Raw genomic sequence first — 22,181 nt, 5'->3', positions numbered from 1 at the left:
TCCATCATCCATCCATCCCTCCCACCCCAGATCATCCCCCCTGCCCAGGAGCATCTATCTTTTCTGGATTATCCCACTAACCCCCAAATCCATCTTGTTCTGGAGCACCCAGCCCATCCTGGATAATCTCTCTGAGTATCCATCCCACTCCGGATCATCCATTCTATTCTGGAGCATCCATTGTATTCCAGAGCATCCATCCCACATGGGACATCCATCCAACCTTGGATCATCCATCCTTTTCCAGAGCTTTCATCCCACCTTGAAGCTTCTATCCCACCTGAAATATCCATGCTTTTCTGGAGCTTCCATCCCACCTTGGATCATCTCCCACCTTGGATCATCCATTCCATCCCAAAGTATCCATTCCATCCAGATCATCCATCCCATCCTGGAGCATCCATCCAACCTTAGACCATCCATCCTACTTTGGATCATCCATCATATTCCAGAGCTTCTATCCCACCTTGGAACATCCATCCTTTTCCAGAGCTTCCATCCCATCCTGGAGCATCCATCCCACTGCCTCCATCCCGCACCCTCCTCTTCCCCCATTCCCGGCTCTCTCCGCCTCTTCCCGAGGCCAAACCCAGGAATTCTGGCTCATTCCAGGATTTCCCCGAGTCCCCTCTCAGCCAGGCCAGGCCGGGTCACACGGGATGGGGACATGGCAGCGCTGTGTCCCCTCATCCCGCTACACCTGGCGGCTCTGGCACCACCCCAGCTCCAAGGGGAGGGCACAGGGGACAGGGATGCCCCCAATCCTTGTCCCCGCTCCTGTCCCGGCGGGATGGGAAGTCCGGAGCCCCTCCTTAGGAATAGGCCAAGCCCTGGAGCGGTCGCGCCGGAGCGTGGAATTTATCCGAGTCCTCGAAAGCTGGATCTGGGCAAGGCAGGGACAGCGTCAGCCAGGGGACACTGGGGGACACCGGAGGACAGGGACAAAGGTGGCATGGGACAACCCCAGATATGGGCAGGGACATCCGGCAGGGAGTGTGGTGACATTGGGGACCCTCTGTGGGGCAGGAGGACTTGGGATGGGTGTTGGGGACACTGGGGACCTTGGGGACACTGGGGAACAGGGACAAGGGTGGCATGGGACAACCCCAGGTTATGGGCAGGGACATCAGGCAGGGAGTGCAGTGACACTGGGGACCCTCTGTGGGGCAGTGGGGACTCGGGGTGGGTGTTGGGGACACTGAGGACACAGCTGGGACAGGCCCCAGGTGGCACAGGGCAGCCCCAGCCATGCCCATGGGAAGGACATTGGGCAGGTAAGAGGATGACCGTGGCAGGGCCACCCAGGGACAGATGGCATGGACCTTGGGGACAATGGGTGGACAGGGACAAGGGTGGCACAGAGCAGAGCCCTGACTACGCCCAGGCCCAGAGAGCTACAAGGGGCATGGTGACACCAGCGACCCTCCATGGGACAGAGGCCACCCGGGGACCTGGGGACAGTGGGGACCTTGGAGACACTGGCAGAAAGGCACAAGGCTGGCACAAGGCAAACCCAACCACATCCATGTACAGGACATCGGAAGTGTGGTGACATTGGGGACCCTCCGTGGGGTGGAGGGACTTGGGATGAGTGTTGGGGACAGTGGGGACCTTGGTCAGGGACCCTGGGGACAGTGGAGACCTTGGGGACACTGGCAGAGAGGCCCAGGGTGGCACAGGGCACACTCAACCACGCCCACGTACAGGACTGCGGTGACACTGGGGACCCTCCATGGGCAGGGGCCACCCAGGGACAGATGTCAGGGACCCTGGGGACAGATGTCAGGGACCTTGGGGACAGTGGGGACCTTGGGGACACTGGCAGAGAGGCACAGGGCACACCCACATACAGGAGAGTGGTGACACCAGGGCCCCTCCAAGCAGGGCCCGGAGACCTTGGTGCCCTTGGTGGCCCCGGGGCAGTCTCACCTTGCAGGGCGCTGGCGCAGGCGGGCGGCGGGGAGCCCTGTGGCCGCAGCACGGGCGCGAAGGCGCTCTTCTGCTTCACGGCCGAGATCATCGTCACCGGCGAGAAGGAGAAGCCACCGGGAGGGGTGGCCGTGCCCGGCCCGAGGTGACAGTGACCGACGAGGCGCCCAGAGGGGGACTGGCGGCAGGACTGAGGGGACAGCCACGCACACGCGTCAGTTGGGGACAGGAGACAATGCCAGGGGGCAGGAACAAGGACAGCGATGGGGACAGAACCAGGACAGGGGTGGGGACAAGGACGGGACAGGGACGCGGACAGGATGGGACAGGTGATGTGGACAGCGACAGAGACAAGGCGGGGACAGGGATGGGGACAGAGCCGAGACAGTGACGGAGATGGGGACAGAGAGAGAGACGGAGAAAAGCCCAGGGACAAGGACAGGTTTGGTGACACCCCATGACCGTGTCCCCTCCCCACGGGTGTCCCCGCGCGTGTCACTCACTGGCGTAGGGGGAGGTGGCGGTGGTAGCCGTTCAGGAAGCTCGGAGGGGGACCCGGGGACCCCAGGCCGGCCATGGTGGCCCCGCCGAAGCCAGCTGGTGGCCCCGCCGAAGCCCTGCTGGGGGGCCGAGCCCGGGGGGCCGAACCCCCGCGCCGGGGGGTCCCGGGGCTGCGCGAGAACCCTGCGGGGACAGCGACACGGTGGCACCAGCCGCGGAGGGGACACAACCCGCCCCGAGGGCACTGAGCACTTTGGTGACAGCCCTGCGGGGACAGCGACACGGTGACACCGCCCGCCAGGAGGGGCACAACCCACCGAAGTCCTCCGTGCACTTTGGTGACAGCCCTGAGGGGACAGCGACGACGCGGTGACACCAACCGGGGAGGGGACACAACCCCCCCGAGGCCACCCTTATGGGGAGCCCTGAGGGGACAGCGACACGGTGACACCGCCGGGGAGGGGACAAAAACCCTCTCGCCACCCCGAGGGTGACCGCGCACCTTATAGGGAGCCCTGATGTGACAGCGACACGGTGACCAGCCGGGGAGGGGACAAAACCCACCGAGGCCACCTTACGGGGAGACCTGAGGGGACAGGGACAGGTGGCACCTCCTGGGGAGGGGACAAAATCCCTCCCGCCATTCCGAGGCCACCGCGCACCTTGTTCCGAGCCCTGCGGGGAGTCGCCCATGGCGAGGCCGAGCTGTCCCCCGCCAAAGGAGGGGACAGTGACATGCGCGGGGGCCCTGGGGACACTGTAGAGCGCCTCGGCCACGTCGGCTGCCCGCTTCAGCAGCACGTCCTGGGGACACGGAGTGAGGCAGTGTCACTGAGGGAGGGTGGCACCGCTTGGTGGCACGTCGCAGTCTCACCTTGTAGTGTCACCCCGCAGTGTCACCCTCCAGCATGGTGCCACTCCACAGAGTAACCCCTTGGTGGCACCCCCGCAGAGCCACTCTCCACCACAGCGTCACCCTAAAGTGTCACCCCTCAGCGCCACGCCCCGATGGTGCCCCGCAGTGTCACCCCTCGGTGTCACCCTCGCTGTCACCCCACCACCCACAGCGCCTGGGGTGCCCCCGGGATGTCCCGGCTCGTGTCACCGCCAGGGTCACCCACGGGCCATGATGGGCATGGGGAGGGGACAGGGACCTTCCACATATGCCAGGGGGACCCGGGGGGGGTCCCAATGGAGTCCCAGGGGGTTCGAGGGTGTCCCCAAGGGGGGTCCCAGGTTGGGGGTCCCAAGGGTCTCGCCAGTGGGGTCCCGGGGGTGTCCCCAAGGGGGGTCCCAGGGTGGGGGGTCCCAAGGGTCTCGCCAGTGGGTCCCGGGGTGTCCCAAGGGGGTCCCAGGGCATTGTCCCCACCATGGGGGTTATCCCAGGGGTCCAGGAGGGTCCTGGAGAGGGTCCCAGGGGACACTGGGGGGGAGGGCCCGGGGTTGTCCCTAGAAGGAGAGTCCCAGGGGTGTCCCAAGGGTGTCTCCACTCACTTGGTTGCTGTGGGGGACCCCATAGAGCGCCTCCACCAGGTCGGTCTGCACGTTTCAGCAGCACCTCCTGGGGACAGGGAGGGACAGGGGGATCGGGGGGGTGCTGCGCCCCCCAGCCCACCCCCATGGCCCCCATGGCCCCCCTGAACCTCCCATTCTGTTCCCCATGTCCCCGTGTCCAGGCCCATCCATTCTGTGGCCTCCCCATGACCCTCATGTCACCCCCTGTCCCCATGTGTCCTCCCACTGTCACCCCTGATCCCATCCCTAATTCTGTGTCCCCCATGGCTCTCATGTCACCCTCTGTCTCCATTCTGTGTCCCCAATGTCCCCCTTGTTCCCCAACCCCTCCTGCCCCAAGCTCTGCCACCCCCGGGGACACAACAACTGTCACCCCCTCCCTGCCCTTCGCCCCTGCGGCACTGCAGGGGAACCCCCGTGTCCCTGTCCCCTGTCCCCTACCTTGGGCAGGCGCTCGGGGTCCCCGGGGTGTCTCGGGATCACCTTCTGCAGCCGCTGGAAGCCGTAATCGATGGTGGGCTCGTTCAGGGCTGGGGACAGGGGACAACCGCCGTCACTGTCCCCTCCCCGGGGGCGAGGACAATTGTCAACGGGGCTCTGTCCCCTCCCCGGGGGCTGTGTCATTGTCACAGCTGTCACTGGACCCTTCCCGAGGGCTGTATCACTGTCACAGGGGGTTCTGTCCCCTTCTTGGGGTTCGTGTCACCTTTCCTGGGGTCTGGGTCCCCATCCCATGAGTGTGTGCCACAGTGCCAGGTGTCCCCACCCCAATCCCGACGTCCCCGTCCCCATCTCATTCCCGGGTGTCTCCACCCCAATGTCGGATGTCCCCACCCCGCTGTCCCCACTCCAATCCCCATGCCCCCAATCTCTCTGTCCCCACCCTGCTGTCCCACCCCAATCCCCATGTCCCCAATCTCTCTGTCCCCACCCCGCTGTCCCCACTCCAATCCCGATGTCCCCACCCGCGATGTCGATGTCCCCACACGCTGTCCCCACCCCGCTGTCCCCACCCCGCTGTCGCTGTCCCCTCACCGGTGTAGACGAACCGCCCGGGCGCGCCCTTGCAGAAGTGCTTGGCTTTGTAGGACAGTGTCACCTCCACCACGCCCGGGATGTGGCGCGGTGGCGTCTGCACGCGGATGGCGTGCGGGGTGATCAGCTGCGGGGGGACACACGGCCTCAGCCCGTGTCCCCTCGGTGTCCCCTCTGTGTCCCCCGTGTGCCCCCGTGTGCCCGTACCTCGCTCCACACCAGCACGGTGCCGAAGAGCACCTGGAGGCCATCGAAGAAGTTGTCGCCGATGACGATGACGGTGGCCCCGCCCGTGGTCCAGCCTCGCTGGGGCTGATGGCCTTGATGCACGGGGTGGCTGCTGGAGGGGACAGCGACAGCGATGGCGGGGACACCCAGGGGACAGGGACAGCGATGGCGGGGACACCCAGGGGACAGGACAGCGATGGCAGGGACATGGAGGTGACAGGGATGGCAGGGACACAGAAGGAACATAGAGGGGACAGGGACAGCAATGGTGGGGACACAGAGGGGTGGGGAGGGAGGGTTGGGGGCAATAGGGTGAGGACAGGGAAGAGAGGGGACAGGCATGGGGACATGCATGTGGATGGCGATAGGACACTGGGACAAGCATGGGGACTTGGGGACATGGACATGCATGGGGACATGGGGGACATGGATAGCCATGGGACATGGACGGGGACACAGGGATATGTGTGGGGACAGACACAGATATTGACGGGGACACGAGGGCATGGACAGGGACAGACAAGGCCATGATTGGACTCACAGATGGCCACAGGGACATGGGGACATGGACATGGCTGGGGACACACACGTGACCACGGTGACACGGTGGGGACAGAGACACCCCTGGACACCCAACGGACACTTGAGGCAGCAGGGGAGGACACGGGGATCACCCCAGGAGGTGCCAGGCCAGGTTGGCAGGGTCCCCAAGATGTCCCCCAGTGACCACAATGACACAGATGGTGACAGTGACACCCATGGATGGACCCACCAAACATTGGGGACAGCAGGGTGGGGACACAGGGAATCACCATGCAGGTGGGGGATCCCATGGCATCCCGAAGGTGTCCCCAAGATGTCCCCAGGTGACCGTGGTGACACAGATGGGGAGGCACCCATGGACACACAACCACAGACAGACAAGGACACTTGGGGACAGCAGATGTGGGGACACAGGGGTCACCCTGGGGGGTGCCAGGCCATGCTGGGGGCCTCCTAAAACATGTCCCCAAGACATCCCCAAGATGTCCCCAGGTGGCCATGGGGACACGGATGAGGAGGCACCCACGGACGGGCATGGACAATGGGGACACAGGGGTCACCCTGGGGGTGCCAGGCCACGCTGGCAGGGTCTGATGACATGTCCCCAAGATGTCCCCTGACCTTCGGAGGGGTCGAGGCGCCGGGCCCCGCCGGCCATGCTTGGAGTTGTTGTGGACGAACATGTTGTCGGACACGGCCAGGACATGGCCGTCCACGTGCACCGTGGTGGACACTACCACCTGCGGGGACACAGGGACACAAAGGGACACTGTCACCACCCCTGCCATGCCCCCTGCCCTGCCACAGCCCTGCCACACCACATGGATGCTTGTGTGGTGTCCCCACAATGTCCCCATGGCGTCCCCTCCCCTGTCACACCACAGGGGGGCCAGCTGTGGTGTCCCTTTGGTGTCCTTGTGGTGTCCCTATCCCTGTCACAGCCCTGTCACACCACGGGGACGCTGTGGTGTGGTGTCCTCACAATGTCCCAAGGTGTCCCCATCCCTGTCACACCACAGGAGGGACCAGCTGTGGTGTCCACACGGTGTGACAGGGGTGGCCCGAAGGTGTCCCCAACAGCCCCCAGGGGACACCCACATGGCTGAAGTCCTTCCCCAGGTCACCATGGGGACACCCAGACCCCCGAGGAGATGCCAAAACCCCTTGAGGGCCACATCACCCCCAGCCCCCAAATTCCCCTAAAAGGGAACTCTCCCACCCCCCCCTAATCCCCAAACCCCAAACCCCTTTGAGAGCCACCTCCAAACCCCAAAATTTTCCTCAGCAGACCCCAAACTCCTTTAGTGTCACTCCCAGTCCTCCAAATCCACCTCAGGTGACCACAAACTCTTTTAGGGCCACCCCAACCCCCCAGATTCCCCTAAAAGGGGCCTTCCTTAATTCCTCAAATCCCCCCAATCCCACAAAACCCAAACCCCCTTTTAGAGCCACCCCCAGCCCCCCAAATTCCCACCAGGGGACCCCAAACCCTTTTAGGGCCACCTCCAGTTCCCCAAATCCCCAATCTCCCAAAATTCCCCTCAGGAGACCCCAAACCCCTTTTAGGGCCACCCCAACCCCCCCAAATTCCCCTAAAAGGGAACTTCCCCTCTGTCCCCCCCCTAACCCCACAACCGCAAACCCTTCTAGGGCCACCCCCAGCCCCAAAAATTCCCAGCCCCCCAAATTCCCACCAGAGGAACCCAAACCCCTTTTAGGGCCACCCCAAACCCTTTTTAGGGACACCCCCGGTCCCCTAAAATTTCCAACCCCCCAAATTCCCCTATAGGGACCCCTCCTGTTCCCCCTTAATCCCACAAACCCCAAACCCCTTCTAGGGCCACTCCCAGCCCCCCAAATTCCCAGGTCTCCAAGTGCCCCCCAGCTGACCCCAAACCCCTTTTAGAGCCACTCCCAAACCCCAAATTTTCCTCGGGAGACCCCAAACCCCTCTAAGGACCACCCCAAATTCCCCTAAAAAGGACCTTCCTGTCCCCCCCCCGCCCCAATCCCACAAACCCCAAACCTCTTTTAGAGCCACCCCAGCCCCCCAAATTCCCCTATAGGGACCCTCCCTAATCCCCCCAATCCCACAAACCCCAAACCCCCCCAGCCCCGCCCGCCCCGCCGGTGCCGAGATGCAAATTGGGGTCGTTAATCACCGAAATGTCACAATTAACATCTCGTTAAGCCGAGCCCTGATGAACCTCGGGGGGGGGCCAGGACCCAGCTGCGACCGCCGAGGGGGGAGGAGGAGGAGGGGACCAGGTTTTGGGTTTTTTTTTTTTTATAGGGCGGGGGTGGATTTGGGGTCTTTTTTATAGGGCGGGGGTGATTTTTTGGTGGATTTGTTGTTTTGGGGTTTTTTTTCCCCCAAAATAAAAATCATCGTTCGGGGGGAATCTAGTCCCCAAATGCGCCTCGACCCCTTTGAAAATCCCAATCCACCCTATAAGAGGTGACAGTTCCAGGTGGCAGTTGGGGACACCCAAAAAGGGGTGGAGGTGACCCCAAAAAGATTCTCCAAAGGGGTCAAGATGCATTTGGGGACTCGACTGCCCCCCAAAGTCCCCAAATTTCCCTCGACCCCCTTTGAGAAAACCCCAAATCCACCCCCGCCCTATAAAAGGTGACACTTGGGGACCCCAAAAAGGGGTACAGGTGATCCCAAAAGAATGGGAGGAATCAAGTCCCCAAATGCACCTCGACCCCTTTGGAGAATTTTTTTGGGGTCGCCTGCACCCCCCCAGCTTCCTCAAGTGTCCCCAAGTGTCCCAAATGTCACCTGGAAGCGCCGCATGTCCCGTGGGTTCCCAGCGTTTTTTCAGACAGTTCTGGTTGCACTTGAGGAAAAACTTGAGGAAGAACCTGGAAATGTGGGAAATAAAGGGGACAAAAATGTGTCCCCTACCCCGGTGTCCCCATCCCATTCCATTGTCCCTTCTTGTCACCACACCATTGTTTTCCCCATCCCAGTATCCCTTCCTGTCCCCATCCCAGTGTCCCCATTCTGTCCCCATCTCAATGTCGCCATTTTGTCCCTGTTCCACTGTCCCTTCTTGTCACCACCCCATCATTGTCCCCATCCAGTGCTGGTGTCCCCATCCCAGTGTCGCCATTCTGTCCCCATCCTGCTGTCCCCATCCCAGTGTCACCATTTTGTCCGCATTCTGCTGTCCCTTCTTGTCACCATGCCATCACTGTCCCCATCTCACTGTCCGCATCCCACTGTCTCCCTTTTGTCCCCATTCCACTGTTCATTCTTGCCACTACCCCATCATTGTCCCCATCCCACTGTCCCTTCCTGTCCCCATCCCAATGTCCCCATCCCAGTGTCCCCATTTTTTCCCCATCCAACTACCCCTTCTCATCACCATCCCATCATTGTCTCCATCCTACTGTCTCCAACCCAGTGTCCCCATTCTGTCCCCATTCCGTTGTCCCTTCTTGTCACCATCCCATCATTGCCCCCATCCCAGTCCCTTCCTGTCCCCATCCCCTCCCTCTTCCACCATCCCCATCCCACTGTTCCACCCTGTCCCCATCCCCGTGTCCCCATTCTTCTGTGCCCTCCTGTCCCCATCCCTCTGCTCTGTCCCCACCCCATTGTGCCAACCTATCCCCATCCCAGTGTCCTCATTCCCGTCCTATCCTGTCCCAATCCCACAATGGCACCCTGCTCCCATCCCAGTGTTCCTGCCCAAATCCCACTGTTCCCATCCCATCCCTTTGTCCCCTCCCGTCCTCATCCCAGTGCCCCTATCCCACTGTCCCCATTCCTGTGTCCTATCCTGTCCCCAATCCACGATGCCACCCTGTCCCCATCCCATCCCAGTGTCCCCATCCCAATGTCCCCCCTGCCATGGCACTGGTGACACCGTTGGGGACAGTAGGGTGGGGGACACAATGCCACCCCATCCCAGTGTCCCTATCCCACCACAGTGTCCCCATCCCAGTGTCCCCATCCTGCTGGGGATGGTGACACCGGGATCTCTGGGAACATGGGACATGGGGGTCACGTGGGGTTTGGGGACATCTGGGGGACCCCAAGCGGGGTCACGCCCCTGGGTAAGGCTGGGGGGCACGGAGGGGAATCCCAGGAAATGGGAATCCCAAAAAAGGGGGCTACATGAAAAGGGGGTCCTGCAAAAAGGGGATCCTTGGGAATGGCGATCCCACAAAAAAAGGGGGACCCACAAAAAGGGAATCCCACCAAAAAAAGGGGCCCCAGGGGGAAAAAAGGGTCCCAGGGAACAGGGATCCCACAAAAAAAGGGGTCACAGAAAAGAGGATTCCATGGAAAAGGGGCTTCAGGTAGAGGGGATCCCGCCAAAGGGGGATCCCAGAAAAAAGGGGTTACATGGAAAGGGGGTCCCATAAAAAAGGTGATCCCAAAAGAACCCTGGAATCCCAGGGAACGGACATCACACAAAAAAGGGGCCACGTGGAAGGGGGGTCCCGCAAAAAGGGGGATCCCACAAAAAGGGGATCCTACAAAAGGAGAATCCCACCAAAAAAAGGGGCCCCAGGGAAAAAAGATCCCAGGGATCCCACAAAAAAGGGGTTACATGGAAGGGGTATCCCAAGAAAAGGGATCCCATAAAAAAGGAGGTACCAGGAATACTGCAAAAGGGGGATTCCACAAAAATAGGGGTCCCAGAAGAGGGGGATCCCAGAAAAGGGGAGAGAGGATCTCACAAAAAGGCGATCCCTGAAAAAAAAAGGGATCCCAGGGATCCCACAAAAGGAATGGAAAAGGGGATCCCATGGAAAAGGGAGACACAGGGAAAGTTGGTCCTACAGAGAGGGAAAAGAATCCCACAAAAAGGGAGGTCCCATGGAGAGAGTATCCCAGAGAAATGGAGTCATGGGGAAAGGGGTCTTATGGAAAAGAGGAGTCCCAAAAAAAGCGGATCCCAAAAAAAGGAAGACCTCACAAAAAGGGGATCCCAAAAAAGGGTACCCCAGAAAAAGGAGGACCCTACAAAAAGGAGAATCTCGCAAAAAGGAGGATCCCACAAAAAGGGGATCCTAAAAAAGGGGGGATCCCACAAAAAAAGGGTCTCATTCACAGGATCCCATGGAAAAGTGGGATCCCACAGTGAGGCGCTCCCTGTGGAAAAGGGAGATCCCACAAAAAAAGGGGATCCCAAAAAAAGGCAGAACCGCAAAAAGGGGGAACCCACAAACAGGGGATCCTGCAAAAAGGGGTTTCATTTTGGGGACCCTATGGAAAACGAGGACCCCACAAAAAGGGGAACGCACAAAAAGGGGGATCCTGCAAAAAAGGGAATTCCACAAAAATGGGGAAACCCACAACAGGAGATCCACAAAAAGGGATTTAATTTCTAGGACCCCACGGAAAACGGGGACCCCCCACAAAAAGGGGAACCCCACAAAAAGGGGTTTCATTTTTAGGACCTCATGGAAAACGAGGACCCCACAAAAAGAGGAACCCCATAAAAAAGGGAACCCCACAAAAAGAGATCTCATTTCGGGGACCCCATGGAGAACAGGGGACCCCACAAGAAAGGGGACTCCAGGCAAAAGGGATCTCCCACCGAGGGGGTCCCGGCCCCACAGAAAGGGGGTTCCACCCTATGGGACCACACAGGAAAAGGTGGGGGGGGTGTCCCCCAAATTCCCCCATTCCCACAATCCCATTCCCGCCCTGCGGGTGGTAATCAGGGCAAGGAAAGAGATGGAAAACGTCGGGAAACAACCGGGGAAAAAACGGGGGGAAAAAACGGGAGAAAAAACCACGGGAAAACGCCCCCGCCACCCGCAGGACAGCGCGGCCAGGGGGGACACCCCAACCCCCCCCCAAAAAAAAATCCCCAAAAAACCCCCAAATCCCAGCCCCAGGTAAGGGGACCGGCGGGTGAGGCTGGAGCTGAACCTCCCCCCCCGCGAGTTAAAAATACGGGGCCGGCGCATTAATTAGCATGGCTAATTACCATTGAATATGCAAATAGCCCGGCGCCGCTGCCGAGCACCTTCTGCTCTCGGCGCATAAATTTGAATGCGCAATTAGCATAATCGCGGCTAATTAATGAGAAGCGTCAATTTTCGCTGCCGGGTAATTTGATTAACGCCGCGAGAGGGGCACTTAGCGCCGCTCTCAAACCAGCGGGGCTGGCCCGGGGGGGGACACGGGGACACGGGGGACACGGGGCGGGGGGGCTCCGGGGAACAGGTTGGGGATACGGCTGGCACTGGGTGACACCCCGAAAAGGGATGGGAATGGGGGAAAGGGGGTTGGGGGACACCCCAAAAGTCTTGGGTGGCCCCCAAAAGTCCTAGGAGTGGGGACAGGGGATACCCCAAAATCCTGTGGTGGGGAAAGGAGACCAGAGACACCCAAAAGTCCTGGGGCAGGCTGAGGACAAGCCTGGCCCTGCCAGATCCCCCAAAAAGTGATGGGGATGGGGAGAGGGGACCGGGGACACCCCAAAATCCCTTGGGGTGGGTTGGGGACACCTCAAAAGTCTTGGGGCTGGGGGTGACAGATTTGGGACAGGCCTGGCACTGAGTCACCCCCAAAAGGGATGTGGATGAGGACAAGGGGCACCCCAAAAGTCTTGGGGAGGGCTGGAGACATCCCAAAAGTCCTGGGAATGCGGGGGCGGGGGCGGGGGGGGGGGGGGGGGACAAGTTTGGGACACGCCTGGCCCTGCCTGACCCCCGAAAAAGGATGGGGGTGGGGAGAGGGGACTGGGGACACCCCAAAATACCTTGGGTGCACGTTAGGGACACCTCAAAAGTGCTGGGAGTGGGGACGGGGGACTGGCGACACCCCAAAAGTCTTGGGACTGTGGGGACAGGTTGGGGACATGCCTGGCACTAGGTGACACCCTGAAAGTCCTGTGGATGGGGACAGGAGACTGGCGACACCCCAAAAGTGATGGGGATGGGGAGAGGAGACCGAGCACACCCCAAAAGTCCTGGGTGACACCCCAAAAGTCTTGGGACTGGGGGGAAAGGTTGGAGACATGCCTGGCAGTGGGTGACACCCCAAAAGTCTTGGGGATGGGGAGAGGGGAGTGAGAACACCCCAAAAGTCCTGGGGAGGGTTGGGGACACGCCTGGAACTGAGTGACACCTCAAAAAGTTCTGGGGATGGGAACAGGGGACTGGGGACACCTCAAAAATCCTGGGAATAGAGTAGACAAGTTGGGGACATGCCTGGCACTGGGTGACACCCCCAAAAGTCCTGGCAATAGGGACTGGGAACTGGCGACAGCCCGAAAGCCCTGGGCAGGTTGGGGACACCGCAAAAGTGCTGAGAATAGGGGGGGACAGGTTGGGGACACTCCTGGCACTGTGTGACCCCTCGGAAAGTTCTGGGGATGCTGACGGGGGGTTGGGGACACCCCAAAAAGTCCTGGGAATAGGAGAAGGACACTCCTGGCACTGGGTGACACCCCAAAATCCTTAGGTGACCCCCTAAAAGTCCAGAGGCTGAGGAGTGGGGACCCAGGGACACATTTGGGACATTTCGGACACTGCTACCACGTCCCCGGGGTGACACCGGTCCCGGGGGAGGGGAGGGGTGACAGGACCCCAAAAGTCCCATCGCGGGGACACCTGCGGGACAGGGGACACGGGGACAGTGACAAGAGGGCCTGTCCCCACCCCGAGCCTGGCTTGGTGGTACCAGGGAGGGGACAAAGGGACCACAGCGGCCTCAGGGATGGCGACACGACCACCCTGCGATGTCCCCAAGGCGCCGGTGTCACCTCTGTTATCGACGTCACCAACGGGGACAACTGTCACCGCTGACATCCCCCTGGAGACACCCGGAATGCTCCGCGCTGTCCCTCGGCTCATGGGCATCGTGTCCCCAGCCTTGGAGACACCCCGGTGGCTGCCACCCCCTCCGGTCGCCATAAGGTGTTGGGGGGGCCCTGATGTGTCCCCAAAGTCCCTGATGTCCCCAATGTCCCCAAAGTCCCTGATGTTCTCGATGTCCCCAACGTCCCCAAGTGTCCCCAGGTGTCACCTGTCGATGATGACGGGGTCCGAGGGGGTCTCGTTGCGGTTCCCGCAGCTCTTCTTGTCACAGCAGCGGCTGCACACGGGGACAGGAGGTGACATCAGGGGACAGCCAGGGTCGGGGAGGGGGACGCGCCACCTCCCCGTGTCCCACCCTCGGACCGCCCTGTCACCCAGGGGTGGGGACAGAGGGGACACAGGGCGGGGGACACGCGGGGGTGTCGCTTTGCCACCCCTTGATGGGGTTCGGGACAGATTTGGGGGGGTCCCGAGGAGGCTCCGTGTCACCCCCGGGTGGCTCTGAAGGGGTTGGGGTCCCGCCCCTGTCACCCCCGGGTGGCTCTGAAGGGGTTGGGGACCCATCTGTGTCACCCCTGAGTGGCTCTGAAGGGCTTGGGGAGCCACCCCAGGACCCCGTGTAACCCCCTGGGTGACACATCAGGGCCACCCGCCGTCCCCCGGGGGTGGCCTGTCCCTTGTCGCGGCATCTCCCGGCGTTAATTAGCGGCTCATTAACTAGCACAGGGGGCGGGTCTGTAATCACCAGCGGGCACTGCAGGGACCTTGGGGACACTCCGGTCCCCCCTGTCCCCGAGGTGTCCCCAAACCCACCTGCACATGATCTCGTGCGTCAGCAGCACCCGGCACATCTCGGGGTTCTTGTCCTGCCCCTCGTAAATGATGGCCTGCAGGCGACACCGAGGGGACAGCGGCGACACCGGGGGGGGTGACACCAGATGTGGCCGCAGCTACATCCAATGTTCCCCCCGGGGGCGGGATTTGGGGATTTTTTTTTTTTTGGGGGGGGGGGGGGCGGGAAAGGGGGACAGATGGAATTTTTGGAGTCTCGGTACCTGCTTGGACATGGAGTCGATGAGGCGGACGTACAAATCCTGCTCAGTCCGGAGCCCTGGATGGGGGACACCCGAGGGGGTCACCCCGATGTCACCTCCTCCTTGGGGACACCCCCCTAAAAAAACCCCAAAATCTCCCCCCAAATGGCGGCACGCACCGTTGCTGTAGAGCAGCTGCAGGCGGTAATGGATCCCGTTGTTGGTTTTCTCCCCATTCTGCTCCTGCGAGGGGTTGGGGACAAAGTGAGCGGGGACAGGGACAGCTGATGTCCCCTCCTGGTCAGTCGGTGTCCTTTCTGGTCACTCCTGGTCAGTCGGTGCCACCTCATGGTCGTTCCTGGTCACTCCATGTCCCCTCCTGGTCATTCCTGGTCACTCTGTGTCCCCTCCTGGTCACTCCTTGTCTCTCTGTGTCACCTCATGGTCACTCGGCGTCCTCTCGTGGTCACTCCTGGTCACTCGGTGTCGCCTCATGGTCACTCCATGTCCCCTCCTGGTCATTCAGTGTCCCCTCCTGGTCACTCCTGGTCACTCCCTGTCACCTCTGCATCCTCCTGGTCACTCCATGTCCCCTCCTGGTCACTAGGTGTCCCTTCCGCAGCCTCCTGGTCACTCCCTGTCCCCTCTGCACTCAGCGTCTCCTGCCGGTCACTCCCACCCCGCTCCGGCCACTCGTGCCATGAGTTGTGGCCACTCTCCGGCCTCAGCCGCGGCCGCCCCGAGCCCGCGGGGGTTTGGGGTTTTTTTTGGGGTTTTTTTGGGGGGCTTTCTCACCCGCTCCTTCTCCACGAAGTCGATGAAGCAGGTGCGCTCCACCTCCACGGGCTGGCCCTGCCGGTCGTACATGGCGAGCACGAAGTGGAAGAAGTTGGATTTGCGCAGGTTGGCCGGCGGCTGCTTCTCGAAGTGAGCGCGGGCCAGCGACACCCCGCTGCGACAGGCGGGGACAGCGTCAGGGGACAGCATGAGGGGACAGCGGGGACAGTTCCACGCGCGGGACACCCTCCCAGCACCGCGAAGCCTCATCCCTGAGATCCCCAGTCCTGGGGATCCCCAACCCCTGAGAATCCCTGCGATTCCTTATCCTCAAAAAAGCCAGACCTGGGGATCCCCATCCCTAGGGATCCCCATCGCTGAGAACCCCAATCCCAGAGAACTCCAGACCTGGGGAACATCAGCACCAGGAAACTCCAGCACCCCATCCCCAGGACCCCAAATCCCAAGAACCTGAATCCTGAGGATCCCAATCCCCGAAAAATCCAGACCTTAGGATGTGGTCTCGTGACCATCTCCGAGAACCCAAATCCCGAACAATCTCAATGCCTGAGAATCCCAGTCCTGACGATCCCCATCCCTGAAAACTCAAATCTTCAAGAACCCCAGTCCTGGGGATCCCCATCCCCAAGAACCCAAATCCCTAAGAATCCCAGTCCTGGAGATCCCGATCCCTGAGAACCCCAGAACTGAGGCTCCCCATCACTGAGAACTCAAATCCCTGAGAATCCCAGTCCTGAGGATCCCCAATTCTCGACAACCCAAATCCCTGAGAACCTCAGTCGTGCAGGATCCTCACCCCTGAGAACTCCAGACCTGGGGAACACCAGGACCGGGATACTCCAGCACTCCATCCCCAGGACCCCCAATCCCAAGAATCCCAGTCCTGGGGATCCCAATCCCCGAAAAAAACAGATCTTGGGATCCCCATCCCCAAGAACCCAAATCTCTAAGAACCCCAGTCCTGGGGATCCCCAGTCCCTGAGAACCCAAATCCCCGAGAACCTCAATCCTTGGGATCCCCACCCCTGAGAACCCCAGTCCTTGGGAACCTCATCCCTGAGAACCCCAGACCTGGAGATCTTCAGCACCAGAAACCCCCAAAATCCCAATCCAGGGACCCTCAGCACCCCATCTTCAGGACCCCTATCCCTAAGAACCCGAGACCAAGGGACCCTCAGCACCCCATCTCAGAGAGCCCCACACCTGGGGACCCTCAGCACCCCATCCCCAAGAACCTCAGTCCTGGGGATCCCCAGCACCGGAAATCCCCAAAATCTCATCCCGGAGAACCCCAGGACTGGGACCCTCAGTGCCCCATCCCGGGGACCCCCAACACCCATCCCAGGGACACCAGACCTGGGGATCCCCAACACCCTGGCACGGGGACCCCCATCCCCGAGAACCCAAATCCTGGGGACCCCCAGCACTGGGACCCCCACAACCTCCTCTATGGGACACTGGCAAACCCAGCTCCCCCTCCTGGGGATCCCCATCCCGGGAATCCCCATCCCCCAGAACGCCACCCCGGGGACCCCCAGCACCGGGAACCCCCCAGAACGCCACCCTGAGGATCCCCAGCACTCCATTACCAGGAACCCCAAAACCTCCTCCATGGGACACCTCAACACCCCATCCCGGGGATGGGACACCCCATTACCAGGATTCCCATCCCTGAGAACCCCAGGTTTGGGGACCCCCAGCACCGGGAATCCCCAGAACGCCACCCTGGGAATCCCCAGCACCCCATCCCGGGGAACCCAAATACTGGGACCCCCAAAACCTTCTCCATAGGACACCAGGCCCCCAGCCTGGGGACCCCAAACATAAGGACCCCCAAAACCCCATCCCGGGGACTCCCCCATGACCCAAAAACTCAGCACTGGCACCCCCAGAACCTCCTCCATAGGACCCCAGCACCCCTTCCCAGAATCCCAAAATCCAAAACTCCCCAAAATCCCAAAATCCAGCCCTTGGGTCCCCCAGCAGCGCCTCTCCTGTAGGACCCCCAAAACCTGCAGCACCCTGTCCCCAGAGTCACCAGGACCCCGTCCCCAAGGCCACCAGGTTGGCCCCAGAGCCAGCAGGACCCATCCCCAGAGCCACTAGTCTGTCCCCAGGGCCACCAAGACCCTGTCCCCAGAGCCACAAGGCTGTCCCCAAAGCCACCAGGACCCCGTCCCTAGGGCCACCAGCCTGTCCCCAGCACTCCCTCCCTATCCAGGGTTGGGGACACAGATGGGGACACCGCCAGCATCACCTGCCGCTGGCATCGGTGACACGAGGGACAGACGAGGACAAGGCGGGGGACATCCCTGAGCCCTTCCCGCCGTCCCTCAGTGTCGCCTCCGGGGTCGCCGGTGTCACCTGCCGCGACACCCGCGGTGAGGCGACAGCAAAGCCACCTCAGGGACGGTGGCTCCAGCACCGCCGCCGTCACTGTCGCCGTGTCCCCACCCCGCTGTTCCCTCCGTGTCCCCGCGGCAGCAGCGGAGCGGGTCCCCAGTGTCACCTCCCGCCAACGCGGCCCCTGGGGACCTTGGAGACACTCTGGGGACATTTCTCGGTGACGTGACAGGAGGAAAAGCTCCTTCAGCTTCTCCCTGGGGTCCCAAACTGTCCCCAGGGTCACTCGCGGGGTCCCAAACTGTCCCCAGGGCCACCCGCGGGGCCACACCTGGGGAGATGACAACACCAGCGTGCGGCCACCACAAACAGGTCACATCGTGTCCTCAACACCTGCCGTGGCCACCGCGGCGTATCCCTTGTCGCCTCTCCCGTGCTGGTGGCTTTGCTCTCGGTGTCCCACCCCCGCGGGGACACCGCTGTCCCCTCCCTGTCCCCTACAACGGGGGGACAGCAGAATCCGCGGCTCCTTCCAGCCCCCCCAAAATTCCAATTCCCCCTCGGCGCCCCCTCCCCAAATCGCCCGGGTGAGCCAGAGCGGGGTGGCTCTGGCTGTCCCCTCTGTCCCCCGCAGTGTCCCGTCCCCCGTCCCCCCCGCGTGCTGCCAGCCCCGCCCGGCGCGTTAATTAATTATTAAAGGCAATCAAGCATTTCCAAGCAGCCGCGGCCTCGGCGCTTCCAGGAAAGCGGCGGCCCCGGGCACGGCCCTCAAGCGGCTCCCGGGGGGGGTCCGGGGGGTTTGGGGACCCCGCCCCACAGCGGGGACACCGCGGGGTCACCCAGGGACCCCCAGAGCTCGGTGCCAGCCTCTTGGGGACATCGTGGGGGCTGCGGAGACACGCGGGTTTAGAGGGTCCTGGATGTCACCTACGGGTGGGGACCCCCAGAGTTCGGTGTCATTCCCTTGGGGACATCGTGGTGGCCGTGGGGACACGGGGGAGGGGCGGGTTTAAAGGGTCCTGATGTCACCCTACAGCCCACGACCCCGATGCCATCCCCTTGGGGACACTGCGGTGGCCATGGGGACACACGGCAGGGAGACACAGGTGTCCCCACGGGTGTCACTGCCAGCACGGTGGCACCAGGGCGTCACACACAACCCTCGAGCTGCCCAGGACGGCACTCGGTGACACGTCCCTGTCACCGCTGCCAGCCCCGGGTGTGTCCCTCTGTCCCCGGAGAGATTTTGGGGTCACCGGGGACAAGGCCAGCACCTCCCTGGGACCCTAACCCCGCACTGCTGTCCCTCGGGTCCACATTGTCCCCTCCCGGGGCTGGCTGTCACCGAGGGGGTCGGGGTGGAGGGACATTCCCTAAGGTTTTCCAGCATCCCAAAGTTTTGGAGGGTCCCCAGGGAGCCACCACGGCCTCGGTGACCCTTTTAGGGACACCCCTGTCCCAGAGGGGACAGCAGGACAGGAGACAGGGGTGGCACAGGTGGGAGAGAGGGACAGGGGACACTAGGAATGCAAGGGATGTGATTGGAGCCCCAAGAAAGGGCAAGGGAATGGGATTTGAGCTCCTGGGAAAAGCAGGGAATAGGATTTGAGATCCCCAGAAAAGGGCAGGAAATGGGATTTGAAACCCACCCCCAGGAGGGCAGGGAATGGGATCCATGGAGCCCTGAACCCCCTGGAAAAAGCAGGGAATGGGATTTGAGACCCGAAAAGGCAGGGAATGGGATTTGAGACCCGGGAAAAGGGCTGAAAATGGGGTTTGAGTCCCCCAAAAGGGCAGAGAATGGAATTTGAGTCCTCTGGGAAAGGGCTGAAAATGGGATTTGAGCCCCCCCTGTAATAGGGCAGGGAATGGGATCCACGGAGCCTTGATCTCCTTGGAAAAGGCAGGGAATGGGATTTGAGCCCCCTGGGAAAAGCAGGGAATGGGATTTGTGCCCCCTTGTAATAGGGCAGGGAATGGGATCCATGGAGCCCCGAACTCTCTGGAAAAGGGCAGGGAATGGGATTTGAGCCCTCTGAGAAAAGCAGGGAACGGGATTTGAGACTCCTGGAAAAGCAGGGAACCGGCACAAATCCCACTCCAGTTGGCACAACAAATCCATGGAGATCTCGGGGTGCCCAGGACGCCAGGACAGGAACATCCAGAGGCCCGAGGAATGCCAGGAAAAAGTGGGAATGGGGCGGGGGGCACATCCTGGGATCCATGACATCCTTGGAGCCCGGGGCACCCGGGACACTGCAATGCCCACGGAACATGGAATATCCATGGATCCCAGGACACTCCCAAAGCCCAGGATGCCCACAGACCCTGGAATGCCCGCAGTGCCCGGGGAGGGCTGCAGGATGCCCGTGGAATTTGAGGATATCTGTGGAGCCTGGCATGCCCGTGGAATCTGGGGATGCCCATGGAATTTGGGCATGGCACATCCACAGCCCTGGGAACCCCACAGCCTCTGGAATGCCCAGGGAAAAGCTGGGATATCTGAGGAGCCCAGGATGCCGAGCGCCTTGGAACGCCCAGAACCCCCAGGATGCCTACAAGCCTCTGGAATGGCCACAAGCCCCGGGTTACCCATGAAAATCGGGATGCCCAGAACCCCAGAGATACCCAGAGCCCCCAGGATGCCCACAAGCCTCTGGAATGCCCAGAACCCTGGGGATACCCATGAAAACCGGGATGCCCAGAGCCTCTGGAATGCCCAGAACCCCCAGGATGCTCACAAACCTCTGGAATGTCCAGAACCTCCAGGACGCCCATGAAAATTGGGATGCCCAGAACCCCCGGGATACCCAGGAAAACTGGGATGCCCAGAGCCCCTGAAATGCCCAGAGCCCTGAAAATGCCCAGAGCCCCCAGGAAAACCGGGATGGTCAGAGCCCCTGGAATGCCCACAGCCTCCGGGACACCTCCAGCCCTTGGAATTCCGGGATACCCACCGACCTCGGGCCGTCTCGCAGAGCCCCCGTGTTGCCCGCGGAGCTCGGGCAGCATCCATCCCGCAGCTCCCGGAGCCCCCGCGCTCTCCCTAGACTGTCCCCAAGCTGTCCCCGAGCTGTCCCCTTACCTCTGCGCCGCCGTGCTGGCGTCCAGGATGCCGGTGCCCTGCAGCCAGCGGCCGGCGGGGAGCCCCGCGCTCAGCGGCTCCTCCTTCATGGGGACCCCCCCCCGGGGCAGCGCCTCCTGCACCGAGAACATGATCGGGGGGGAGGAGGGGGATCAGGGGGAACCCCCCGGAGCCGCCCCCCCTCCCAAAACCCCGGGATCAGCACCGGGCAGGTGCCGGGGGCCGCCGTCCCGGCCGCCGGGGAAGCGGCATCTGCGGAAGGAGGGAGGGAGAGGGAGGGGAAGGAGAGAGGGGGTTCGGGGGGGGAGAGAGGAGGGGGGCAGAGCCCGAGAAGTTGGAGCTGGAGGAGCCCCGTAGCCAAGTGAGGGGAGGGGAAGGGGGCGGGGGGCGGCGCGGGGGGGGAGGGAGGGGAGGAGTGGAGGGAGGGATGGGGAGGAAGGAGGGAGGGAAGGGAGGAAGGCTCAGAGAGGAGGGGAGGGGATGGAGGGAGGCTCGGAGGAGAAGGAGGAGTGGAGGGATGGAGCGCGGCACCGGAGGGAGGCCCGGAGGGAGGAGTAGAAGGATGGAGGGAGGAGGAGTGGAGGGATGGAAAGGAGGGAGAAGAGGGCTGGAGGAAGGCTCGGAGGAGGAGGAGTGGAGGGATGGAGCGCGGCCCCGGAGGGATGGATGGAGGCAGGCAGGCACGGAGGGAGGGAGGGCCGAGGCGCAGGGGAGGAGGAGTGGAGGCGGCCGAGTTGGGGGGGCCCGGCCGGGGGGGCGGAGGCTCCGTTCCGTTACCGGGCGGGCGGCGGCGGCGGCGCGGGGCGGAGGCAGCAGCGGCGGCGGCGGCAGCGGCAGCAACAGCAGCAACGGGCGGCCGGGGGGCGGCCCGGGGGTCCCGGGAACGCCATCACCGCCTTGTCCCCTCCGCCTCCTCCTCCTCCCCCCGGCCCGGCTCCGGCGGCTCGGCTCGGGCAGCAGCACCATGAGCAGCAGCAGCGCTCGCTGCCGCCGCCCCGCTGCCGCCGCCGCCGCCCCGCCGCCACCGGCCCGGGCCATCCCGGTATCGCCGCCGCCGCCGCCGCCGCCTCCCCGGGGAGGCAGGGCCGGAGCCGCCGGGGGAGGCGGGGGCCGCGGCCGGCCAGGCTGACATCATTCCGGGGAGGAGCGGTCCCTCCCCGCGCCGCGCGGGGGGCGCCGGGCACCCCGAGGGGAGACCCCCGGGAGAGACCGAGGCGCCCGCGGGGAGGACCTCAAGAAGTCCCAGATGGGGCCCGGGAAATCACCCCAATGCGTCCCCCGAGACATCCTGGGAGGACCCCAACCAAGGTCCAGGGACACTCTGGGATGACCCCAAAGAGGCTCTGGACGCATCCCAAAAGAGCCCCAGGGACACC

At 62.4% G+C, this 22,181-nt stretch overlaps 1 protein-coding gene across 1 annotated transcript; it reads right to left on the bottom strand.

The window, feature by feature from the left end:
• Positions 1-688: 688 nt before the first annotated feature.
• LOC136360353 (transcription factor COE4-like) lies at positions 689-20,936 on the bottom strand. The gene is given in 20 exon segments (XM_066317526.1): positions 689-883; positions 1,930-2,068; positions 2,071-2,119; positions 3,089-3,234; positions 3,925-3,969; positions 3,971-3,991; positions 4,387-4,475; positions 4,981-5,107; positions 5,188-5,285; positions 5,288-5,317; positions 6,373-6,397; positions 6,399-6,491; positions 8,537-8,575; positions 8,577-8,619; positions 13,754-13,822; positions 14,359-14,432; positions 14,601-14,656; positions 14,759-14,822; positions 15,375-15,531; positions 20,806-20,936. Coding segments are annotated over 20 exon segments (1,566 nt in total). The 3' UTR covers positions 689-812.
• Positions 20,937-22,181: the final 1,245 nt, after the last annotated feature.

This window comes from Sylvia atricapilla, chromosome 4, assembly GCF_009819655.1.
Source record: "Sylvia atricapilla isolate bSylAtr1 chromosome 4, bSylAtr1.pri, whole genome shotgun sequence".
In the NCBI taxonomy this organism is placed as follows: domain Eukaryota; kingdom Metazoa; phylum Chordata; class Aves; order Passeriformes; family Sylviidae; genus Sylvia; species Sylvia atricapilla.
Note: the sequence above shows the minus strand (reverse complement) of the source record. Positions and strands in the feature narration are given on the sequence as shown.